The 21,239-nt window shown below is 56.4% G+C and overlaps 2 protein-coding genes across 5 annotated transcripts in view; one reads left to right on the top strand and one right to left on the bottom strand.

Moving 5' to 3' along the window:
* Positions 1-882: 882 nt before the first annotated feature.
* On the top strand, positions 883-19,645 carry Zbtb7b (zinc finger and BTB domain containing 7B). 4 transcript variants are annotated; one of them, XM_076932762.1, is made up of 5 exons: positions 883-1,009; positions 3,345-3,810; positions 4,152-4,253; positions 15,820-16,994; positions 17,347-19,645. In XM_076932762.1, the coding sequence occupies exons 4-5, from the start codon at positions 15,826-15,828 to the stop codon at positions 17,810-17,812; spliced, it is 1,635 nt and encodes a 544-aa protein (XP_076788877.1). In that variant the 5' UTR covers positions 883-1,009; positions 3,345-3,810; positions 4,152-4,253; positions 15,820-15,825; the 3' UTR covers positions 17,813-19,645. The 4 variants fall into 4 exon arrangements, with proteins under 4 accessions (XP_076788877.1, XP_034356650.1, XP_076788878.1 ...); XM_034500759.2 differs by lacking the exon at positions 883-1,009 and adding an exon at positions 2,608-2,755; XM_076932763.1 differs by lacking the exons at positions 883-1,009; positions 3,345-3,810 and adding an exon at positions 3,947-3,977.
* Positions 19,638-21,239, bottom strand: part of Dcst2 (DC-STAMP domain containing 2) — a 12,149-nt gene continuing 10,547 nt past the window's right edge. The window contains exon 15 of the mRNA XM_076932757.1: positions 19,638-19,851. Within this exon, the coding sequence (XP_076788872.1) occupies positions 19,832-19,851 (20 nt within the window). The 3' untranslated portion in view covers positions 19,638-19,831. The remainder of the gene's footprint in view (positions 19,852-21,239) is intronic.

The raw sequence follows: 21,239 nt of genomic DNA, 5'->3' as shown, positions 1-21,239 counted from the left end.
TTACCAACAACTTTACCATTTTTCTAGCAGAGAAAAGGAAATGAGGCAACTTCTCCCAATGCTCTCTCCCAAGAAGAGTCTTGAACACTCAAACTATCGCTTCAGGAGCTCAGGCTTGGGACAGGGTGGGTAGAGAAGCAAGATACCAAGATAGAGAGGGAAGTTTCTGCCTACCGGTGGGCTCCTTGAAGCCCACTAGCAGGCATAATCAGTAGGGGACTCGTTGGGGTTGAAAGGAGCAGACTAGACTGACAAGCTAGAAGTGACCTTCAAGTATCACAGCAAGAGAAAAAGCCTTCTATCCAAAATTTCCGTAGATTCCATTTCAAGTAGAACCATGGATGCAATGTGTGTGTGTGTGAGAGAGTTGGGGGTGGAGCACAAAGAGGTAAGAAAGAAATCACAGTAAAATAAGTCTGAGGGCCAAGAGGGACAGTCCCACATTTTCACAGCAGAGCGAAGTTGGCAATCAGATACCTGGACACAGACACCCCTAGGCACAAGGAACAACGCTCTCATTTGCATTTCGTTTACATATGAGTTATTTCCCCATCCATACGAAGAAGCCTCTGGCCCCCTTTCTCGGCGGCTCTCAGACTCGAGCGTTTTTTCCCCAGCCTCCTAAAATTCATCCATTCGAATCAGTAGCTACCCACAACTCCTTACCTATCTGGCCTACCTGAAGAACCGCTACCCTAACCCCTAACTGGCTGGGGTCTAGGAGCCTTGCGCCACCTAGTGGCGAGTAGGAAGCAGGCTGCGCGTAAAGGGGTTCTGTTTTGCTTGTCTGGGACGTGGAGTTTTGGAAAATGTTCCCCGGAGCTTCCTGAAGCTAAATTTACCTCCCCCAGCCCTGGGGGGCGCAGAGATCCCAGCGGCGATTAGCACTGCGCTGCAGCGGTCTCCAGCCGAGAGGCCCGGAATAGGCGCGCAGTTATAAATAGTGCTACCCGCAGGTGTGGGGGGAGTCGGCGGGAGGGAGTACCCCTGGCAGCCACCGCCTCTTCAGGTGGGTTGGGCGGTCGCGGTAGGGGTTCTGGGGGGCGGCGGGAGGGAGGGGGCTGCGGTCTGAGCGCCCCCAGCGGTTTCCTGGGCGGCGGGTTTTTCGAGGGAAGCGGAGGCAGCCGCGGGGAAGGGGCGGGGGAGCAGCGATTAGGTGGGCGCCTGGAGCAGACCGAGGCGCTGCTTTCAGCTCAGCGCCCCCACCAGAAACTGACCCCCAGACTCACTTTAGGACCCTGACATGGAAAGCCTCGCCCCCAGCCGCACACTTCCTCCAGGACTCTGCAAACTTGTAGCTGCTCAACAGCGGCTCTTCTGTGGGCTTGGACCAGCCAGTCTCGAAACCAGGCCGCCACTCAGAGTCACTGTCCCCAGTTTTAGGTGTAAACTCCTTCTTGCTGGGACTTTTATCCTTCTCAAGATAAAAACCTCATTCTCGGGGTATTTACTCACCTACTTTCCTCATACATTAAAGTCTAGAATCTAGAAAGTTGCCTAAAGATCTAATTCTGAATGTGAGGATGGGGACGCTCACCAGGAAGGCCCTGCAGACCCTACACTTGCCTTCCAGTTCCAGTAGCAGCTCAGATGTATAAGGGATTGATAGGGGGTTCCGGGGAGACTGCCAATAAGGGGGCGGGGTCTCACCAGCGCTTCTGGCCTCTGTCTCTGGTTTGGCAGTCACGACCTAAAATTGCGGGGGGCGGGGTTTGACAGAAATTTCATATCGGTGCTCCCCCAACATGAAAGGGAACTATTTGTACAAGAGAAAGACATGGAATGGAAAAGAGACACTAAGGAACTAACAGTAGATTTCCAGGACTGCTGGAGAATGACAATCCAGCCGCAGAAAGATCCAGGTTGTGTCGACGCAATTCCAGTGGCAGGGGTGAGACAGCACAGCGGTTTGCGTCTAAGCCTCTAAAAGCTAGTGACAAGACCCTCGCTCTTCTGGGGTCGTGGTCCACATTCCTACCCTCCCCCAAATCCTTTTCCTAGGTCTTGTACCCTTCTCATAAAAGCAGTTTTCCCTCCACTTTACTTAGGTCTAGCACTGCTGTCTCTGCACGGCTTATTCCCTGGTCAGCGAGACCCTGACATCAGGAGGAAGGGAAAAACCCTAGTCTAGACACATCTTGCTCGGAATCCTTCCGACAAGAAACAGTCCTGCGGGGCTGCTAAGAAAACCTGGAGCGAAGATCAGACTTGACCTAGGGCGTACTGGTGTGGGAGGCGGGGAAAAGAGGGACAGAACCGATAGGAAAACCCGGAACGGACTCCTTGGGCCAGAGTTCCTCATGCTAGCCACTGGTCCCTATTGCCCCCCTAATTCTCCAGTGAGATAATGTCTGGGGTGGGGGGCTGTTTGGTTTGGCTTGAGCCCTCTGGGGCGCCTCACACTTTCCGCTCCTGGCTGAGGGGCAGAGCAGCGGCCTCGAGGCTGAGTCACGTCAGGGGGAAAAGGAGAAAGAGGGAGGGAAGGACCAACTCCGCCCCTCCCCCAGCTTGGGGATCCCGGGTCAGCCCGGGTGAGGGCCAGGGGCCCCCTGGCACCGCCCATTGTGGTCCAACAGGTTGAGCTGGTGTCCTGCGGAGCCACCTGCTGGAAAGGGAGGGAGGCCCCCTGCGGAGGGGGCTGGGAAAGAGAACAAGTCCGACCCGGTTCCGCCTGGCCTGCTGCTGCGATGTCGAACCTGGCCCAAGAGAGCGGGATTTGATTCCGTTTGAAACCAGTGGGAGGGGCCCTTTTGGGGTACGTAGCAACGCCAGCCCACTTGTAATCGTCCCTCAGAGGCTATTCTCTGTTGGGCCGGCACTTAAATACTAATACTAATTCTTCCCAAACCCACTTAAGCAAACATCCTAAAACACCCAGGTCTCTATCGTCATCTGGGGGTCTGAGTGAATCTGCACCAAGACCCCTCCACTATAGGGTCTGTTTCTCCACTAAAAGTACCAGCGGGCTGAAGGCAAAGCGCCGGAGCCCTACAGGGAGCGCACCTCCCCCTTCCCCGACTCGGTCCCTCCCCTTAGAAAATGCCAAGGCAGCAACCGGCACTGGCTAGAGCGCAGAGGCTCCTTGCCCCGGGCACTGTTCCCTCCCCGAGGGGCGCCGTCACGCGTGGGGAGGGACACAGAGTGCCCGCAGCCTCGACTCCCCCGCTCCCTCTGAGGGGGGGGGGATGGGCCAAGAGGCCGCAGCTCAATGATAGTGGCTTTCTCTCTTCCCTCCTGGGGCTCTGACCTGGTTAAAGCCCCTCGGCGGGACCCCACTCTTTCTAAATTCTAGGTCTTCATCCCCAGCAGCGTATCCGTAACCTCTCATACCCTTCCCTCTCCAGGTGGTGACCCTACAGAAGCCCCTCTTGAAGGAGAGGAAGTCCCTGAGGGGGCTGTTCCATTCCCTGGCCACTGCGGACACTGTCTTTGGCCTCCCTCCTCTTCTGGTTTCTAGCCAGCCCCAGGCTCCACCCCCTCCCTGGATGAACCCTAGGCGCGTCCCACATGGGATAGGCGGGTGTTCAGGCCAATGGATGGGCAGGGCGGTGGCGTGCAGGGGGTGGAGCTGGGCAGCAGCAGAGGGCTGGACGGGGGTCGGAGGCGGAGCTCCAGTTAAGGTGGACTGGAAGAGATAGTGGTAGAAAGCAGAGAGGGAGAGGGATCGCGGCAGGTGAAGGGAGATTGAAGGAAAGAAGGGAAAGGAAAAGATTGGGAAAGGCTCAGGGAGTGAAGCAAAAGCTCGGAAAAAGAGAGCGAAAAGGAGGGAGGGACCCATATGCTCCCTGCTGGAACTAGCTGTTGGAAGAGGTGGAAGTTTATGTCCTTATTGGGCGGAGGGAGGGGGTGCCTGGGGGGGGGCGGATGAAAAACCAGGAAGTGACAGAGGGTGTTGCTAAGGGTGGGGGGGGAGTTTGGGGGTGGCAGGGGCGGGGGGAGGGAGGGGAGGGATGGGGGCAAAGCAAGAGAGAGGACAGGTGAGACAGCAGGACAGGTGAGGCGGGCCCTGGGGGGGGGGCGAGTGGGAGCCAGGTGAATGTACGGCTCTCCGCGGCCAAGGGGGGGGCGGGCAGCAGGAGGAGGCAAAGGGTGGCGGAGGAGGAGCCCCCCAGCAACGAGCAGCGAGCCACTGACCGCGGCCTTCTGACCAGGACCGGAGCAGGGCCCCAAGCCCCCCAGCCTGGCGGGGGACGCGCTTCTTCCCTACACCCTGTGCCTCTGCAGCTCCAGCGAGCGGACCCGACGGCTAAGAGGTAAGTGAACCCTACTTTTTGTCCCTTGGCTCGGGGTCCACTAGACTCGAGCCTACTGCAATGTCCTTCGTGCGTCCTGTGAGACCCCTGTACACACACATACACACACGCACGCACACCAGATTTCAACCAGTCGCATTCCCTGTAGCTTTCCTGGGTCTTTGGAATTGGTTTTAACTTGGTGGAAAGGTAGAGAACTATGGCCTCCCCCCAACTCTGAGCGGAGGGTCTCCAGAAACTTTCTTTGCACTTCTAATATCAGACAGACTGTGAGCTACGGGATGGAGAGGGGGTAAGCTGCACTGAATTCCCCCACCAGTCGCCTTTGACTTTAGAGGGAGACCCCAGGCCCGACCGAATGAAGGGAATGGAAACCCTGAGGGACTCTTAACTAGGACAACGCGTGTCCCCACCCACCCAGCTCCGCGCCCCCCTGGCATGGTGGGCTGGACCCAGGCCAGTGGCATGGGGGGTGGGGGGCGGGAGGAACCGCGGCTTGGGGGAAAGTTACCGGCTGGACTATTCGGTTTCTTGCGCTTCCAGAGCCGCGTCGTCTCTCCAGCGGGAGTGCGGCTCGGCTCAGCAGAACGACCCCGCTGCCCCTCCCGCTCCGCAATCACATTCCCTCCTCTCTAGCCTCAGGCCCACCGCCACCTTTTCAAAGTCAGCTTTTGCTCTCACAACTCCGGTGTTAGGGTGGGCGATAAGAACTCGACCTACCAGCGGTCTTGCCGCCGGCGCCGGCGCACCTGCCCTAAGCGGAGTGGGGGTCGCTGTGTGGTGGAAACCTAGTGCGCACCGCTGGCTGAGGTTGGCCATTCAAAGGGGTGGGGGGCGCTGCTTTCCAGTCCCAGCTTTCTCTCCCCTCCTCCCACCCCACCCAAGTAAGAGAGCGACGTGTCCTGGCCAGAGCGGGGGGGGGGGCGGGAGTGGGGGGGCAGCGTGGGCAGCGGGTTGTGCCCGGACACGTGCCTGCCCAGGCGCCCCGGCCCTGCTAGTGTTTGGAGAGAGGGCGGGTCCCCTGCCCCCCGCCCCGCACAACCCCCATGTATCAAAGGGCGGCTGAGACGTGGTGAGACCTCGGGGCGCCCTGGGGGGCGGGGGGTAAGGCGGGGAGCCTGGGTCCAGAGCAGGGGAGGGGCAGAGGCGCCGGTGCTAGCTGACCCACAGGAAACGAGCACTGCTGACCTAGTTTGGGACACCGGAAGTGGGTGCTGGGGAGAGGGGGAGACCGGCAAGCTGTCCTGGCTTCCGGGCCAGGTGGAGGGCGTTCTTGAATTGACCCCCGCCCGAATGCCTTGGAGACCCCTAGCTGCAGCTGAGAATGGGAATGAGTCAGCGCAGTAATTTCTCCTTCCCCCAACTTATTCCTAGAGGAGGGGACCGTTTATCAAGGGTTGGGGGAGCCAGATTGGGAAATGAGGAGTTAAATAAACCAAGATAGGAACTCTCTGTTCCCTGAGGCAGTGTGTGTTTTGGGGGGGGGGGGGGGCGCTAAGGCCTGGAGGATCACTGGGTTGCGTTTTGCTACCCCACACACACCAACTGGTTTGGTCACCCCTGTACCCTCCTGGCACTGTTTATGGAGCTGGCATGGAGTGGACATTAGATTGGGAGGAGATACTGGGCATAAGAAGTATTGTGCTGGGCAGGAGAAGGGCATATTTCTGACTTGGTTTGGATGGTAGTTAATGTTCCTCCTTCGTGGTAACTGGGGAGAAGGACAGGGGGCTCCCCCTGGAGCAGCTGATGAAACCAGGAGAAATCTCTGCCAGTGCCTCCTGTTCCTGGCCCCCGGGACCCCAGTTCCCCCAGCGTGCCCGTTACATGGTTGCTGTAGGCACGCTGTTGCCTGCTGACACCCCCAGACACTGTCCCCCTCCCTTGGGTACCACCATCCCTAGTCTGGGGTCAGGAAGGGGTTAATACCATCCGAAAGGGGCTCTTGGGAAGAAGGCAAGCAGTGCCCACTAGGCTCAGGTGTCAAGGAGACAGGCCTGCTCTAATGGGGCCCTCTCACTACTACTCAGTCCAGGTGCTACAGCCCCGGTGTCTGGGAGACAGGTGCTGGCCTCTTTCCCCTTCCCCATGGTGCCCCCTGGCACCCACCGCCCCCAGCTCCTCCTTGGCCTAGTGCCTGCCCCAGGAGGGCGAGGCGGGCAGCGGGGGCTGGGCTAACAATGCACCATCGGGCCCTTTGTGTGCTTGCACTTGGCACCCTGGGGAAGAGTGGGGGAGGGGACCCAGCAGGCATGGGGGGGGGTGGAGCACCTCTGGGGTGGGGACAGTGAAGGCTTGGGGAGAGAAGCTGAGAGTGAAAACAGGTGGGGAGGAAAGGGAAGTAGGTCAGATAGAGTGCTGGCCCCCCATTCCCAGCCAAGGCTAAGGTGAATGGGATACTGAATGCCATGGTGTTGGTACCTGAGGCCCAGCCCAAGAGTGGACATTTGGGGGTCAGAACTTACTAGGCCAGCAGACTGCTCAGGTGGAGTAGGCAAGGCCCTCCTTTTGATGGCTAAGAGAGACCCAGTTCTTTTGGCCCAAGGCCAAAGACCTAAGACTTGGAGTAAATGGGCTCCAGGCAGGGCACTGCCCTCTGATAGAAGCCTCTGGGCCTGCTTCAGGGCTTCCTGCCTCCAGCCTGCTTGGCTCTCTGACCTTCCTGAGAGTTAAGACAGCCCTGCCACCAGGCCTTGGGGCTGGTGCCTGTTTTGGCCTAGGGCTAAAAGGGAGGGTGGGGGAGGAACGTGGAGACAGGCAGATGGATAGGACCCTGGCATGGGGTGTGCCTTCTCCGTCCTCTCCCCCTCCTTCTGCTGAGTAAACTCGTGAGTAAACTTGACGTTTTGCCCGGACAGTTTGAAGTTGCCTTGCTGCCCCCCTCCAGCCCTGCCAACACACAAGCAGCCAGGTGCCAGTGCAGGCCTGGGGGACTGAGACAGGATAGAATTACAGGTCCACCATTAAGAACTGGAGAGTCAAGAAAGACCCCATTACCACCACCGCCACCTAGCCAAGCTAAGGCCTTGGCAATAACCTTGTGGCCTGTCAGCATTTGTCACAGAACTCCAGGAACCCCAGAAAAAAGTGTTCTCCAAGTAGGTCTGTTACCCATCTCTGACCTCCATCTCCACCAGGGAAAGGCACACAGCTGCCATCTGGTTCCTGACATGCCATATCTTTTATGTTCACAGGCCGCACTAGTTAGTCCAGGTACCTTTAGCAAACTCAGCGAGGCCATAGAAGACATCCCTCTTTGTGGCCCATAGCCTTTGATGGTAGGAATCAAGTGACACAGGGACCCTTTAGCCATCTCTTCCCTGAGGTTTCCTAGCCCCTGAGGTCTCTGCCCTTACTTCACACCTGGACCTAACCCTACTACACATGCCTCCCTCCCTCCGCTGTGTTCACCACCAGGCTGAGCCCGTTCTTGCCCCACACTCTTCCTTTGCCTTTTAGCTTTCCTAGCACTTTCAGAGGTTTCCTAACCTGCAAATACCTATACCACATCCAGACTTTGAGGGTACCCTTGGCAAAAGAGGGTTGATGGCAAACAAGTGGAGACAGTCACACACACACACACACACACACACACACACACACACACACGTTAATTGGATATCACTTAACATCATTAATTCCTCCTATACCTTTGCGGGACACCAGAATGGTAGGAGAAATGCCTTTCCAGTCTCTGCCACGCCTCACAGTGGGGCTCCCCCAAGACCTTGCTTTCGACTTCATGTCTCTGGCTTCAGTTTCCTTCCTGTTTCCACTCCCCCCCAACCCCCCAGCTCCTCCCCAGCCATATACCCCTTTCAACAGACATCCTCTCCTCCTTCCTTCCTCCTTTCTTTCCCCTTTGCCTGGAGTAAGGGGGTCTTCTTTCCTCACCATGAACCTACTAACCTGTCTTACTCTTCTTAAATAGCATTCCACTTAGAGAGGTCTGTGACCATTCTTCTTCTAACTTATCAGCTAAGCTTTTGGGAAGAGAACCCAGGGCTTCTTAAGGGAACTACAACTCCCAGTGTACAAGCAAAACAGTTGTGGTGCACACTGGGAGTTGTAGTCCTTGAGCTCTCAGTTTGGCCAAGTCTAAGAGTGTTTCTGGGTAAGGGTAAAAGTATTGGAGTGGGTTGCAACAGAGACCCTCTGTATTCTCCTTACTTTGTTTTTGCCACTGCATTTCCATATGACACCAGGTGTTGACATCCATCTCTCATTGCTGAGACATACTACCCATCCTCACCTTAGGATGAGCCCCACCCAAGAGATGTCCACACCCTGCCCTGATGCCCCTGGCAGGGGAAATGAGGGGCCCCATGAACTCCTTCCCTGCCCCCTGCCCTCCAGGCTAGTTCTCTCCCTTTATGGGGATCAAAGGGCAGGGAGCAGCCCCACCCTTCTCCCTCACAGGCTATAGGCATTCGACTGGGGCTCTTAGGAATTGCAGGGACTTTGGTGCCCAAGCATTTGTTAAGGGGAATGCTGGGAGATTGGCGCCTGGTGACAGGAGAGACACTGGTCCCCACCTTGGGGCGTGGATCCTTCAGTAACTGCTCATAGGCCTATCCATTCTCTGTATCAACCCTAAGCAATATGCTTCCTCTTAAGGAGGTGGCTTAAGGACAGGGTCTTGGAGCTTATCTATAGGACCTCAGGGGCCTGGGCCCGCCTGCCTGGCACCAAGGCACAGAAGTGACCCTCCCCCACCCCAGGCCCACAGTTGGCATAAGGCACTGCGAGCAGGGGGTAGGAGGGAGAGGCGGGCAGGACTGCCAGCATCCTGGTGGGTAGCTGCCAGCCAGGCCGGGAGCCGGTGAGGAGCAGCAGGCCAGCGGCACTGAGCCAGCAGCTGTTGGGGGTAGCAGGGAGGGGGTATCTTCAGGGACATTTCTGTGATTCTCTCTGAGCCTAGCAGGATGGCCTACTGTTTGGAGGATATTGGGGTACCTTTCATTCCAAGAATAAGAAATCCCAGGGGTTTTATGACATTTTGTGGCCCACCCAGTTCATCTCAGAGCTTTCCTGAGTTGCCCCCTGAGGCCCAGGCGGGTCCCACCCAACCAGCCAGGGTAGCAGTAGCTTGCGCAAGGGGTGGGGCGAGGAGCTTCCCAGCAGATGCCCCCTCCCAGCTTCTTCCTCTTTCGGTGCCTACAGCTCCCCCAATAGGTCTACCCCTCCTCAGCCAGCTCTGTCCCCCTGGTCACTGGGGTCTGGCATGAGTGCTGCCCCCTGGCCTGGTTGGCAGGGCTGGCGCCCTGGCGAGGAACTGTGGTATGTGAGTGGGTTTGGGGTGAGGCTATGAGGAGGGCGGGTGCCGCCTTGCCCAGCCCCTGAGGGCCCCAGCCTGGTACAAGGTGAAGAGAATCCGGACAGCTCCCAGAACGGAACAAGAGCTTACTACGGTCTGGAGGGTCTCTTTATGTTCCCCTAATCCCACATACCCTGAGGGGCTGGGACCTAGGCACCTGTCACCCCTGGCACTGACTGTCCAGAGTTCCCCTTCTCCCAATTTGGCCAAGGCTGTCTTCTGTCCCCTCCCCTCCCTTCTTCCTTCTCCTGGTCCCACCTCCAACAACCTCTCCCATTGCTCCTCCTCACCTCTGTCCTCCTGGACTGGGCCAGCACCTACCTTTCCTACCCCTCACCTTTTTCCCCTTTTAGGACTGAGTAAGGACAGGCGGGGGTGGGGACAGCTGGGGCTTTGGGCACTGCAGGCAGAGACTCTGGGCCTTCTCCCACGCTGCCAGTCCTTCTGTAACCCCTCCCTCCAAGCTGGGGGGGAGGGGGACAGCACCCAGAGGGTTAAGGTTGTAGGGGGAGGGGCTGGACCAGGTCGTAGGCGGCCCCTTTGAAGGAGGGAGCTGGAGTGGGGAACAGTCACCCTACCCCCCCACCCCAAGTTTTCCCTCCTCCACCCCTCCCAACGTGCTGCCCCCAGGGGCCAGGAGGAGTTGCCGGCAAGGCCCCTCAGCGTTCAGGTGAGTAGGCCCAGCTCTGGCTCAGGAGGTCAGGCCCCAGGGGAGGCTCTGAGGCCTAGAATTGGCCAAGGGTTAGAGGAGGACTGAAAAACAGGCTGGGAAGAGGGTGCCCAGATTTCATGGAGGCTTTAGGGAACAGAGGAGCTGAGGTGCTGGAGTGTGGGGAAGCTTCAGAGTCTAAGGGATCCAAGAGAATCAAGAAAGGCAGAAGAAGGGTCCTACGGAAGCTGTGCTTGCTGGGCCGGGCCAGGAGGTTGGACAGGCTGGCAGGGAGCTGGGCTCCGGGGACCCAGCTGGGGTGTCTTCTGGGGCTTGGGGGGGCTCAGGTTTCTGCCTGCAGCTAAGCGGGTGTGGGGTTACCAGCCAGCTTGGTTACCCAGCCAAAGACATGGCTGGGGGGAGGGGGATACAAGGTAGACCCTGGCACTTTATGCAGTCTCCTTCGCCCTAAGGAGAGCTGGTACTGCCCAGTCAGACCGTGCTGGGAACCCTGGTGACCAGGGTCTGTCCAAGCGAATAGTTAGTTACCTGGCTCGGGTGGGCACTCTAGGGAAAGTCCAGTAGCTTCAGGGCTGGAAACTCTGACGGGCAGGGAGGCACTCACTATCCCCCTTACCCCACATCCGCTCTCTGCACACCCCACCTCTGCCACCTCTTTTCTCCAAGCGGCTCCCAAGGTTTGGTTCCTCTGCTTCCACCAGAAGGCAGGTATGGGTAACCAAAACTCAGCCATCTCTTCATAAGTCCAGGCCTTGCAGAACAAGCCCTGGTCTTGCTTCAGTTCCTCTGGCCTCTATTCCACACTGGCGTGGAGGGAGGCTTGGAGCATGGTAAATGTTGGGCTCAGGAGATGAAGTAATGGGAAGAGAGAGACAGGCCCCTAGTGACGATTCTTCCTAGCAGGAGTCCCAGGGACAGGCATGGTGGAGAGGTCATATGGTGGAAAGCCTATAAGGACTAAGGAAGGGAACCAAGGTTCAACCTTGTGCTGGGAAGACAAGGCCCACAGAGGGTAGGAAAAGGGTCAGGAAGAAGAGAAGTCCAAGCAAGCCCAAAAGCGAGGGGCCACTGATGAGCTGCATTTCCCAGAGGTGGTGAGGTGAGGCTGGAAAACCCATGCCTCATTCCTTTCTCCGCCATCTTTATCTTGTTCCATTCTCCTTGATGGGCTAAAGAGCTGTGTGCTAGAGCTGATGTCACACAAAGAAAATACAAAGGAGCATTTGCGGTGTCCCTCAGTCTGGAACCCCTGCACCAGGATCAGGGGACTTGGTGGGAGCTTAACCCCCACGGCACCGGGAAGCAGCCGGCTCCCCTCGCCTCCTTCCCCCTTCGTGGCTTGCGGTCTCTCTTCCCCGCCTTGGCCCCCAGGAAGTGTGAGTGCTGGGGGTGGTGAGGTTAGGAGGGGGGAAGCGTCACATGGGGGATGGGGAAGGCTCGTAGAAGTTTAGAGGGGCTGGAGGGGAGGGTGCCCTAAGTGTCTTTAGCATCACTGGGCCCAGGACCTGTCTTTTGGCTCCCTCTGTGGAGGGTCTTTCAATACTCTAGTGACATGTGGCTCAGCCACCTCACCTGCCTGAAACTGGACAGTTCAGATATCTGTAGTTCTTTGCCCCAGAAGTCTTGAGAAAGGATGGAGGGAACCATAGACTAAGGATTCCTGGCTCACTGAGGACTTTGGATTGGCTGTCCAATTTCCCTACCCCTCTGGTCCAGCCACAGGCCATGAAGCTTCGTGCAAACTGGGTTCCAAAAAAACAGGAAGAGAACCTGAGGCTGGAGCTGGGGTTGGGGGTGGGGGCAGAAAGGAGAAAGAAGGGGGAGGGGTGACTAACTCAGGCACCAGGAGCGCTGGGCAGTGCCTTGGGTCTCTGGCATCCCTAGCAGAAAGGTGTTTCAGCCTAGCCCTCACCCTCGCCCTTGATCTCTCGGCCTCCAAGCTGTTGCTCCAGAAAAAGCCGCACCAGGCACCTCTCTGGCTCCTGGCTCCCTGGCAGAGCAGGGAGAAGGGGCCTTGGAATGGGGGGGGGGGGTGCTATGTGCGCCCACATCTATTTTCTACGCCACTAATCCTGCTTCTGCCGGCTGCCCCCCACACTAAGCCTCAGTCCCTAATCCCCAAGGTGGGGAGAAGGGGGGCCAGCTTTACTCAGCTGCCCCATTGGGGCCTCCTATGCCTGCCCTTCAGCTGGCTCAGGCCAGCAGGGTTGGCTTTCGAGCCCCTCAGCCCTAGTGTGGAAGCTGCGTAAGGTCAGCACCTGGAAGATTCTCGTCTTTGTCTAAGTCAGCCATTGGTGTGACGGTGGACACACTCTGGCAGGTGCCTTTAGGTACTGATGGTAGGTGATCAGAGCTCTCACTGTTGTCACCCTGAATTTTCCCCCACCAAAGATGGTGCAGGCTTGACACAGGGCCTGGTTTCACGAAAGCTGCCCACTGGCTTGGCCGGTCTAGCAGGCCTGACAATGAGGGGAGCCTGGGGGGGTGGTGTCGAGAAAGAGGGGAATGATGGGGCGTGGCCCCCAGTTCTTTCCCCTACCAGGAAAACAGACCAAACAGACCTTGCCTGGTTCCCTGGCATAGCTGCCCCCCCAACCACCACACACACCCATGCCCACAAGGTCTTAGCAAGAGGGGGCATGCCAGGCTGGGTGGGGATGGGCTGCCTACATGGGGAGGCAGGGGACTGGGCCCTCTGGGATACAGATGTGGGAAGGGTGCCCAAGGTGGGGTGGGCATACTGGCACCAGTGCCCCACCCTGGCAGAAAGAAGGGGAAGCCTCCACCTCACCAACTCCTCCCATATGATAGGGCTAGGAGTGCCCCCGTGGCCTGGTTGGCACTAGCATAGTTCCAGGTGGCACCTCAGTTGGTATGAGCGCCAGGGCTGGGGGATTTCCCAGAACACCCTCTCCTGCCCTGTATGCCAGCTGCCCATCTAGTCCTTCCTCGACACCTTGTGGCCATAGGCATTGGATTTGCGCCTAAGGAGTTAAAACACCCACCCTTGCCCAAGCCCTGTGCAAGTTGGTAAACTGCTCTGAGCCTGTGACCTGACAACAAGATCAGCCAATCGGTACAGTACACCTGCCTTACCAAGTTACCACAGAGATCAGCCCTGGGGTGGGAGAAAGGAGGCAGGCTTACCAACAGGAATGGGTGGAGTAGGTAGGGACAGAGCGTGAAGGATCGAGTGAGCCACGTGCCTCCAGGTACCATACTCCCAGCCAATGGGCAGCAAGGATAGCTCCACTTGTGCCCCTTAGGAAGAACATGCACTTGGACCCTGGGGGGTGCCCACTGCTGCCCACCTGATTTTTATTTTATTTGTTCTTAAGTCCTGGGGCCATTTGCCTCTTGTACCACAGGTAAAGTACTGGGAGAGGACTCCCAGACTGCTTGGTCCCCCAGGCGGGGGAAGTGGTTTGGGAACTTAAAGTGGGAACAGGTGAGATAGCTAAGGATTCCCAGGTGTAGCTTCCAGACGAGTGGATACCATTCGCTCAGTGCTCCCTTGCTGCACTCTGGATTTATAGTGAAGGCGGCCAGCGGGTAGGCCGCTGTGATAGTGTTGTGTCCTAAAGAGGAAATATGTAGCCCCTGACCTACACCCCTATCCCCCAAATCTCTTTCCCATAGATGGGCAGGATTGATCAACCGAACTTACCCTAAGGATTGTCTGAACTAGCCTTTCAGGCTGCGGTTGAGGAGGAATAGGCCTCTGAAAGGAAATGACTTGTCCAAGGTCAAGTAGCTCCCTAGTAACCTGGCTGCCTCAGGGAACATTCAGGGAGGGAAGAGGCAGACCTGTCTCCTAGTGGTTCTCTCAGTCAAGGCCTTATAGCACTGGAATCTGCCCTGAGGCAGAACTACCGACTGAGCCCCTACTGTGTGAGTTAGGCATTATGCCACACCTGGCCTGATTTACCCCTCACCACAACCCCTGAAGTCAGCTGGAATTATCCAGTATTACAGATGAGGAAAGAGGCTCAGAGATAAAATCACTTGCTTAAGATCACAGAGCAAAGAATTCAAACTCAAGCCTGGCTGCCTCCAGAGCCCCAGAGCTGTTCCAGTCTCTAGTAGCTCTAGACTAACAAAGTGTCTGGACTGACGGCTGACCTTTGCTTCTGTACTTCCCAGCCCCGGGTTTGTTTTTGTGTTGTGATTTCGGTCTGGGTTTTTGGTTGGTTGGTTGGTTGGTTGGTTGGTTGGTTGGTTAGTTTGTTGGTTGTTTTTGTCTTTTGTTTTGGTTTGGTTTTTTGTTTTTTTGAGACAGGGTTTCTCTGTATAGCCCTGGCTGTCCTGGCACTCACTCTGTAGACCAGGCTGGCCTCAAACTCAGAAATCCGCCTGCCTCTGCCTCCCAAATGCTGGGATTAAAGGCGTGCACCACCACTGCCCGGCCTGTTTTTGTTTGTTTGAGACAGGGTCTCCTGACATAGCCCTGGCTGTCCTAGAACTTAACTATGTTGATCAGACTGACCTTGAACTCAGAGATCCGCCTGCCTCTGCCTCCCAAGTGCTGGGATTTAAGGCATGTGCCACTATGCCTGGTGTCCCCAACCCCTTCTTGTGTAACAGGGACGTATAGGCCACACCAGGCACTGGGCCATACCTGGCTGCATTTACCCCTCACTATAATGACTTATTCAAGGTCATTCAACTAGGCCACTCCACAGTCCTTTCCCACCCAACCCCTGTGATGGATGGTGGGCTGGGCCCTGCAGGCAGAGACTCTAAGGTAGATCTACAGCCTCTGGAGAGGAGAGGCATGCTCCCCTGGAATGGGGGTGGGTGGGAAGAGAGAGAATAGTTTAAGTAGGGAGGGGAGGGGTAGGACTTTGCTTTTTAACAGTGATGCTTATCTGTGGGGGTGCAGGAAGTGCCTGCCCAGTGACACCCCAGCGTAGGGTAGCTGTTCCTTAGCCCATGAGGAAGGGAGGGAAGGAGGGAGGGAGGATGTGGGGAGCGGGGATCTTGAAGGAAAGATGAACTTTTTGGTGGCTGGGGGAATGTAGCTTGGGGAGAGAAATGAGGGGAAGAGGATGTTTGTTTGTTGTGTGTACTGTACTCATCTCTGCCAGAGCTATGGGGAGGCTCCAGTACACACCATTATTCATTTTTCAGATGACAAGCATGGGTCTTTTAGTCAGTCTTTCTTGAAGCCTAAACCAGGACTCTAGTATCGTGCCTTCCAGTCCAGCACTTCTTCTAAAGCGATCAGGGAACGGGGCTGGTGAAATGAAGTCTCTAGAAAGTCACAGGAAGGCGGGACTGCAGAAGCAGGCTAGAGCAGTGTGAGAACCAGGAAGGTGGTCTGGGGCAGCTGATTCTGAGTGACCCTACTCACTTGGCACTGCACCTGGAAAGACAGTTGCTTCATCTGTCCGAACCGCAGTTTCCTTGTGCATGACATGGAAGGTAGTCACATTTGAGAGGCTGTGGGATACCAACAAGCGAAGCATTTAGAAGAGTGTGCAGACGCACATGGCCCTCCTTCAATAAGTGGAAGGGGTCCCCCAGCCCCCTGTGTTGGAATAAGGGCTCTTAACTTCACCCTTTACTTGACCCTACAGGAGAAGATGGGGAGCCCCGAGGATGACCTGATTGGAATTCCATTCCCAGACCACAGCAGTGAGCTCCTGAGCTGCCTGAACGAGCAGCGCCAGCTGGGCCATCTGTGCGACCTCACCATCAGGACGCAGGGTCTTGAGTACCGCACCCACAGGGCTGTGCTGGCTGCCTGTAGCCACTACTTCAAGAAGCTCTTTACGGAAGGGGGAGGGGGTACTGTTATGGGAACAGGGGGTGGTGGGACAACTGTTGGGGGAGCAGGGGCCGGTGTGTGTGAGTTGGACTTTGTAGGACCAGAGGCCCTAGGTGCCCTACTTGAGTTTGCCTACACAGCCACACTGACCACCAGCAGCGCCAACATGCCTGCCGTACTTCAAGCTGCACAGCTACTGGAAATCCCTTGTGTCATTGCTGCTTGCATGGAGATTCTACAAGGCAGTGGGCTAGAAGCCCCCAGCCCAGATGAGGATGATTGTGAGAGAGCCCGACAGTACCTGGAGGCTTTTGCCACTGCCACTGCCACCACCACAGCCTCAACCTCAGGAATGCCCAATGGTGAAGACAGCCCTCCACAGGTGCCCCTCCTACCACCACCGCCGCCACCTCGACCTGTTGCCCGCCGCAGCCGCAAACCCCGGAAAGCTTTTCTTCAAACCAAAGGGGCCCGAGCAAACCATCTGGTCCCTGAGGCGCCCACAGTTCTCACCCACCCCTTGACCTACGAAGAAGAAGAGATGGCTGGTAGAGTGGGTAACAGTGGGGTCAGTGGGCTTGGAGATAGCTATAGTCCTCCCACAGGTGCCGCCTCACCTGCTGAGGGGCCCCTGAACTATGAAGGCTTTGAAGGTGAGGAAGAAGAGGAGGAGCTGGTATATGCCCCAGCCTATGGGCTAGCACAGAGTAATGAGGCCTCGCTATCACCAGAGGAGCTGGGCTCAGATGAAGATCCCATTGATCCTGACCTGATGGCTTACCTAAGTTCGCTGCACCAGGATACCCTGGCACCAGGCCTGGATGGCCAAGACAAGCTGGTGCGTAAACGCCGTTCACAGATGCCCCAAGAGTGCCCAGTCTGTCACAAGATAATCCATGGGGCAGGCAAACTGCCTCGACACATGAGGACCCATACTGGTGAGAAGCCCTTTGCCTGTGAGGTCTGCGGCGTCCGCTTCACCAGGTGAGCACCAGGTGGGGGACGGCCCAGAATGGGCTGGGGGTGGCTATGAGACCTGAGTGAAAGCAGATGATTGTCGTGGGGGCCAGCTCTCTGGTGGGTTCCTAGAACGAGGTGGGAGGCCAAAAGAAGCAAGCAAGGGCATGATCGGGAATGGTCTAGTGCCCAAGAAGATTGAACTGGAAGCAGAGGCGCTCATGGTGCCAGGGCCCATTGAGCTAAGAGCCAATCAAAAAGGGTCTCCTGGGGCAGCAGAGAGGAACAAGAGTAGGGCAGGGCCTGGGGGCGTGGCTAAGATGGGCTGGGGATCCTAGCCTGTGTCCTGAATGTCTACCCTTTCCCCTGCTTGTGCTAGGAATGACAAGCTGAAGATCCACATGCGGAAGCACACAGGAGAACGTCCCTACTCGTGCCCACACTGCCCAGCCCGTTTCCTGCATAGCTACGACCTCAAGAACCACATGCACCTGCACACTGGGGACCGGCCCTATGAGTGCCACCTGTGCCACAAGGCTTTCGCCAAGGAGGACCACCTGCAGCGCCATCTCAAGGGTCAGAACTGCCTGGAGGTGCGCACCCGGAGGCGCCGCAAGGATGATGCACCGCCTCACTACCCACCGCCCTCGACCACCACCTCATCCCCTGCTGGCCTTGACCTCTCCAATGGCCACCTGGACACGTTCCACCTCTCTCTGGCTCGATTCTGGGAGCAGTCGGCCTCCACGGGACCTCCAGTCACTACACAAGGGCCCCCTGAGGAGGAGGAGGAGGAAGGGACACCTACCACACCACAGGCCGAAGGTGCCATGGAGTCCTCTTAAAAGAGGGATGAATGGCCAGGCTGGAACAGCACAAGGCCTGGGACACCATGCCAAGTAGTGGGGAGCACACAAAACAAGTGGTATGGGGGTCAAGGATGCTGAACCTTGTTTGTATCAGAATCAAGTCCCCTTCCCCCCAGAGCCTTCATTCCAATTCCAAGCTGAGGTTTTGGGGCACAAGCTCTCTAGATTGGGGTGATCACCCTAGGAGTTAAACATGAAATATATGTATGTGTGTGTATATATATATGTGTGTGTGTGTGTGTTACACACACACTTTGCACTACACACATATACATACACACACACAGTAAAGGTGGGGTCCCTGTCCCCAGCCACTACTGGGGAATTGAAGCAATAATCTATCTCTGATTTGTGGGGGTCCCACTTCGGCTATGCGGGTTTCTAGGAGGCTGGGACTTAGGACCAAAACCTTGCCCTACTCCCATGCCCCCTGGGTTTTGGCTGTGTGAGGGGGTGGACTGCTCCTCCCTTCCGAGACCCCTCCTTCCTGGTTTCTGTTCCTTTTTCCTGGCCGTAAATTATGCAAAGGGGGGTGGCAAAGGAAGGGTAAGGGGGGAAACAAGGTGGAGGCTTGAAAGAGTGGGGTGGCGGGGGACTGGGCCTGTAAGGACGGAGCCATCCCAGTCCCCCTCCACCCAGTTCCAACGCTGAGTCATGGGGTCCTGGAGAAGAAGAGGGCAGGGTGGCCTGATTGGCTCGCCCGCCCCTGGGGGTAGCAGAAGGGCTCCGCCCAGCTAAGGGAGCTCTCCACCTCTCCCCCTCCGCGTCCCGGGGCAGGGAATGTCTTGTTCCTGGCGCTCCCTCCCTGGGGCCAGAGGGCAGGGCGGGCTGGGCGTCTTACCCTCTTTTCCTCCCTACCTCCCCGCCCAGGTGCAAGCCGGAGCCGCCTCTACTGCTTGCTGCCCCTGACTCACGCCGCCCCCGGGCTGGCGGGCGCTGGGTGTGGGATGGGGTGAGGGGTTGAGGTAGCCTTGTGGGGAGCGGGCAAGCTATCGCCATCTGGTGGCCATGCCCTGTAAGGGCGAGCGCCCCCAAGCGACCACTTTTAGTGAGCTAGCGTCACACCCAGCCCTCCTGGCTTGTGAGCGGGTGCCCCCTTGCCAACAAAGTGGCTAGGCAACTCGCCCCTGGGAAAAGTGAGCTGCAGAGCAGACCTAGGGGAAAGGGAGCCTTTCCACAGACCTTGCCTGGTACTCTTAGGACTGAGTCCACCCCCGTTCTGTACATAGCCTCTTCTGATGGTTTTATTGAAATCCAATTTCACATTTTTAACTATCAATTTTCCTGGGGTGGGGAAGAATCTTCTCCCCACCTCTTCCTCGCTGGGTGCTGGACCCCCATTGCGGCCTGGGCTCTGCCTTGCACTATTTACCCCTTTGGCCTGGTGGCCCTTCCCCCTCCTGGAAAGGGGCAGGTTCAGGGGCCCGGTGCTCTCCTCTCCCCATGCACCTCCATGCCCATTTGCACAGCTGCCCAGGTACCCCCAACAGTGGGGAGGGGTCACACAGGGAGGGGTGGCGGGACCAGTCCCTGTATCTATTTAAAAAGTGATGATGTAATATATTAGGAGGGAGGTCAGATACCCTGGGCCTCATCTTAGCATTTCAGGTGATAGGGGGGCCCAGGGCTGGAGAAACCTGGGGCTTAGTCCCAGAGAGTGGGGACAGTGGCCTCCACTCTCTCTCCTTGTGGCTTTCCCACTCAGTGCCTTAGTGGGGGAAGCATTCCCCACTCCCATTCCCTTCATCTACCCCTGCCCCCTGCCTCGGGTGTAAGTGACAGGAAGAAATAATAATAATTTAAGATTCATATTTGTGTCCACTTTTGGCTCCTTTATTTGGGGGTAAGTGGGAGGGGTCAGGAGGTTCTGAGGCTGGAGAGGGGCCTCCTTTGGGATAGTGGATATCTGAAGTGGTGCCTGGGGTTCTGGGGAAAGGGGAGGCCCTCAGAAAAAGTGATGAGCTTCTGGGAGATCTGTGGATGCTTCCTTTGGGTTTAGTTCTTTGTCCTGGTCACTGGGAGGAAAAGAAAGGCCAGTGAGCTCAAAATCACTGGTGGGTAATCTTAGCCATCGCCCCCACTCAGGCCTTAACTGCCGCCCTCCTGGCATCTACCCTGTTCTTCCTTTCCTCTCTTCCTTTGTTTTTGTTTGTTTCTGGTTCTTTTGAGACAGGGTTTCTCTGTGTAGGCCTGTCCCTGTAGGTAGACCAGGCTGGTCTCAAACTCAGAGATCCTCCTGCCTCTGCCTACTGAGTGCTGCAATTAGATCTCAGCCATCCCTCCTTGGCCAGTGCTGTTAATGAGGACATAGCAACTGGAATACCCACTCTCCAACCCAGCCAGGGTAACAGCAACTTGTCCTGACTGCTCAAAGGCAGTCATCTCCATTACTGAAGTTACTCATGCTGTCCTCTCTCCTACCAATCCAGAGAAAGACTTCAACTCTCAAACTCATGGCTACCATATTTGCAAGAGAAAACAAGGGATCAGCCTTCAGAAAGCCAAGATAGGATAGTCACTACACATTTCAGACCAACCTGGCCTACAGTATTGAGACCCTATCATGTCCTTGCCTCCTGTTCCCTAGAGAAATTGAGGCTGGAGCAGGCTCAAGTCTGTTTAGAAGGGTCTCCATTCTTCAGTCTCAGCGCAGCCTCTCTGACTCTACCTAATCCACAGTCACCTGGCCTATCTCTTTCTCTGGTACCTTAGTCCAGAGCTGGGGATTGAACTTGTGTCCTAATGAACGCTCTACTACTACATTGCATTCATAGGCCTCAATGATCTCTTTTCCATCTGCCAAATGTACTGGACTGTAGAAACATCTCTTGGTGCCATGCACCTTGTATGTGAAGCCAATTCTTTATCATCAGGCTCTTTTTTTTTTAGAAGCAAGCATGGTAGTGCATAACTTCTATGGAGACTGAGGTAGAAGGGTTACAAGTTCAAGGCCAGCATGGACCACATAGTAAGACTAGAGAGACAAAGGCAGGCAGATCTCTATGAATTCAAGGCTAGCCTGGTATATATACCTAATGTTGGGCCAGCCAGGGGCTACATGGTAAAACCCTACCTCAATAAATAAAATAATTAAGCCCTCTTTTTTTATTGGAAAGGTTATATTAAAGAGATCTTAAACCATCTTCCTCTTTAGAAGCCACATTCTCCATTTCTGAGTCTTTGTCTGTTGCTTTCTGATCTAGTTTTAGCCATCCTGATACCATGAAAAATGTTTCCACAAACCATACCAGTTGTCTGGCCCTCAGCTATGGAGTGACTGTTGGTCCCTGCCTGCTTGCTCACAGTTTGCCTTTCATGGGCTAGACTCTCTTGCTTTCTTGAGCCTCTTCTTCCTTCAGGTTCTGCCCCATGCCCCTCTTTCTTCCCAGGGAAGGGGATGATC

The sequence above is a fragment of the Arvicanthis niloticus genome, chromosome 4 (assembly GCF_011762505.2).
Source record: "Arvicanthis niloticus isolate mArvNil1 chromosome 4, mArvNil1.pat.X, whole genome shotgun sequence".
Classification (NCBI taxonomy): domain Eukaryota; kingdom Metazoa; phylum Chordata; class Mammalia; order Rodentia; family Muridae; genus Arvicanthis; species Arvicanthis niloticus.
This window is presented reverse-complemented; position numbering and strand designations above follow the sequence as displayed.

Bases quoted from the DNA above. Each gene is read 5' to 3' on its own strand.
- Zbtb7b (XM_076932762.1), top strand. From the start codon at position 15,826: ATGGGGAGCCCCGAGGATGACCTGATTGGAATTCCATTCCCAGACCAC. The intron at 16,995-17,346 runs GTGAGCACCAGG...TGCTTGTGCTAG, and splicing joins TGCGGCGTCCGCTTCACCAG to GAATGACAAGCTGAAGATCC.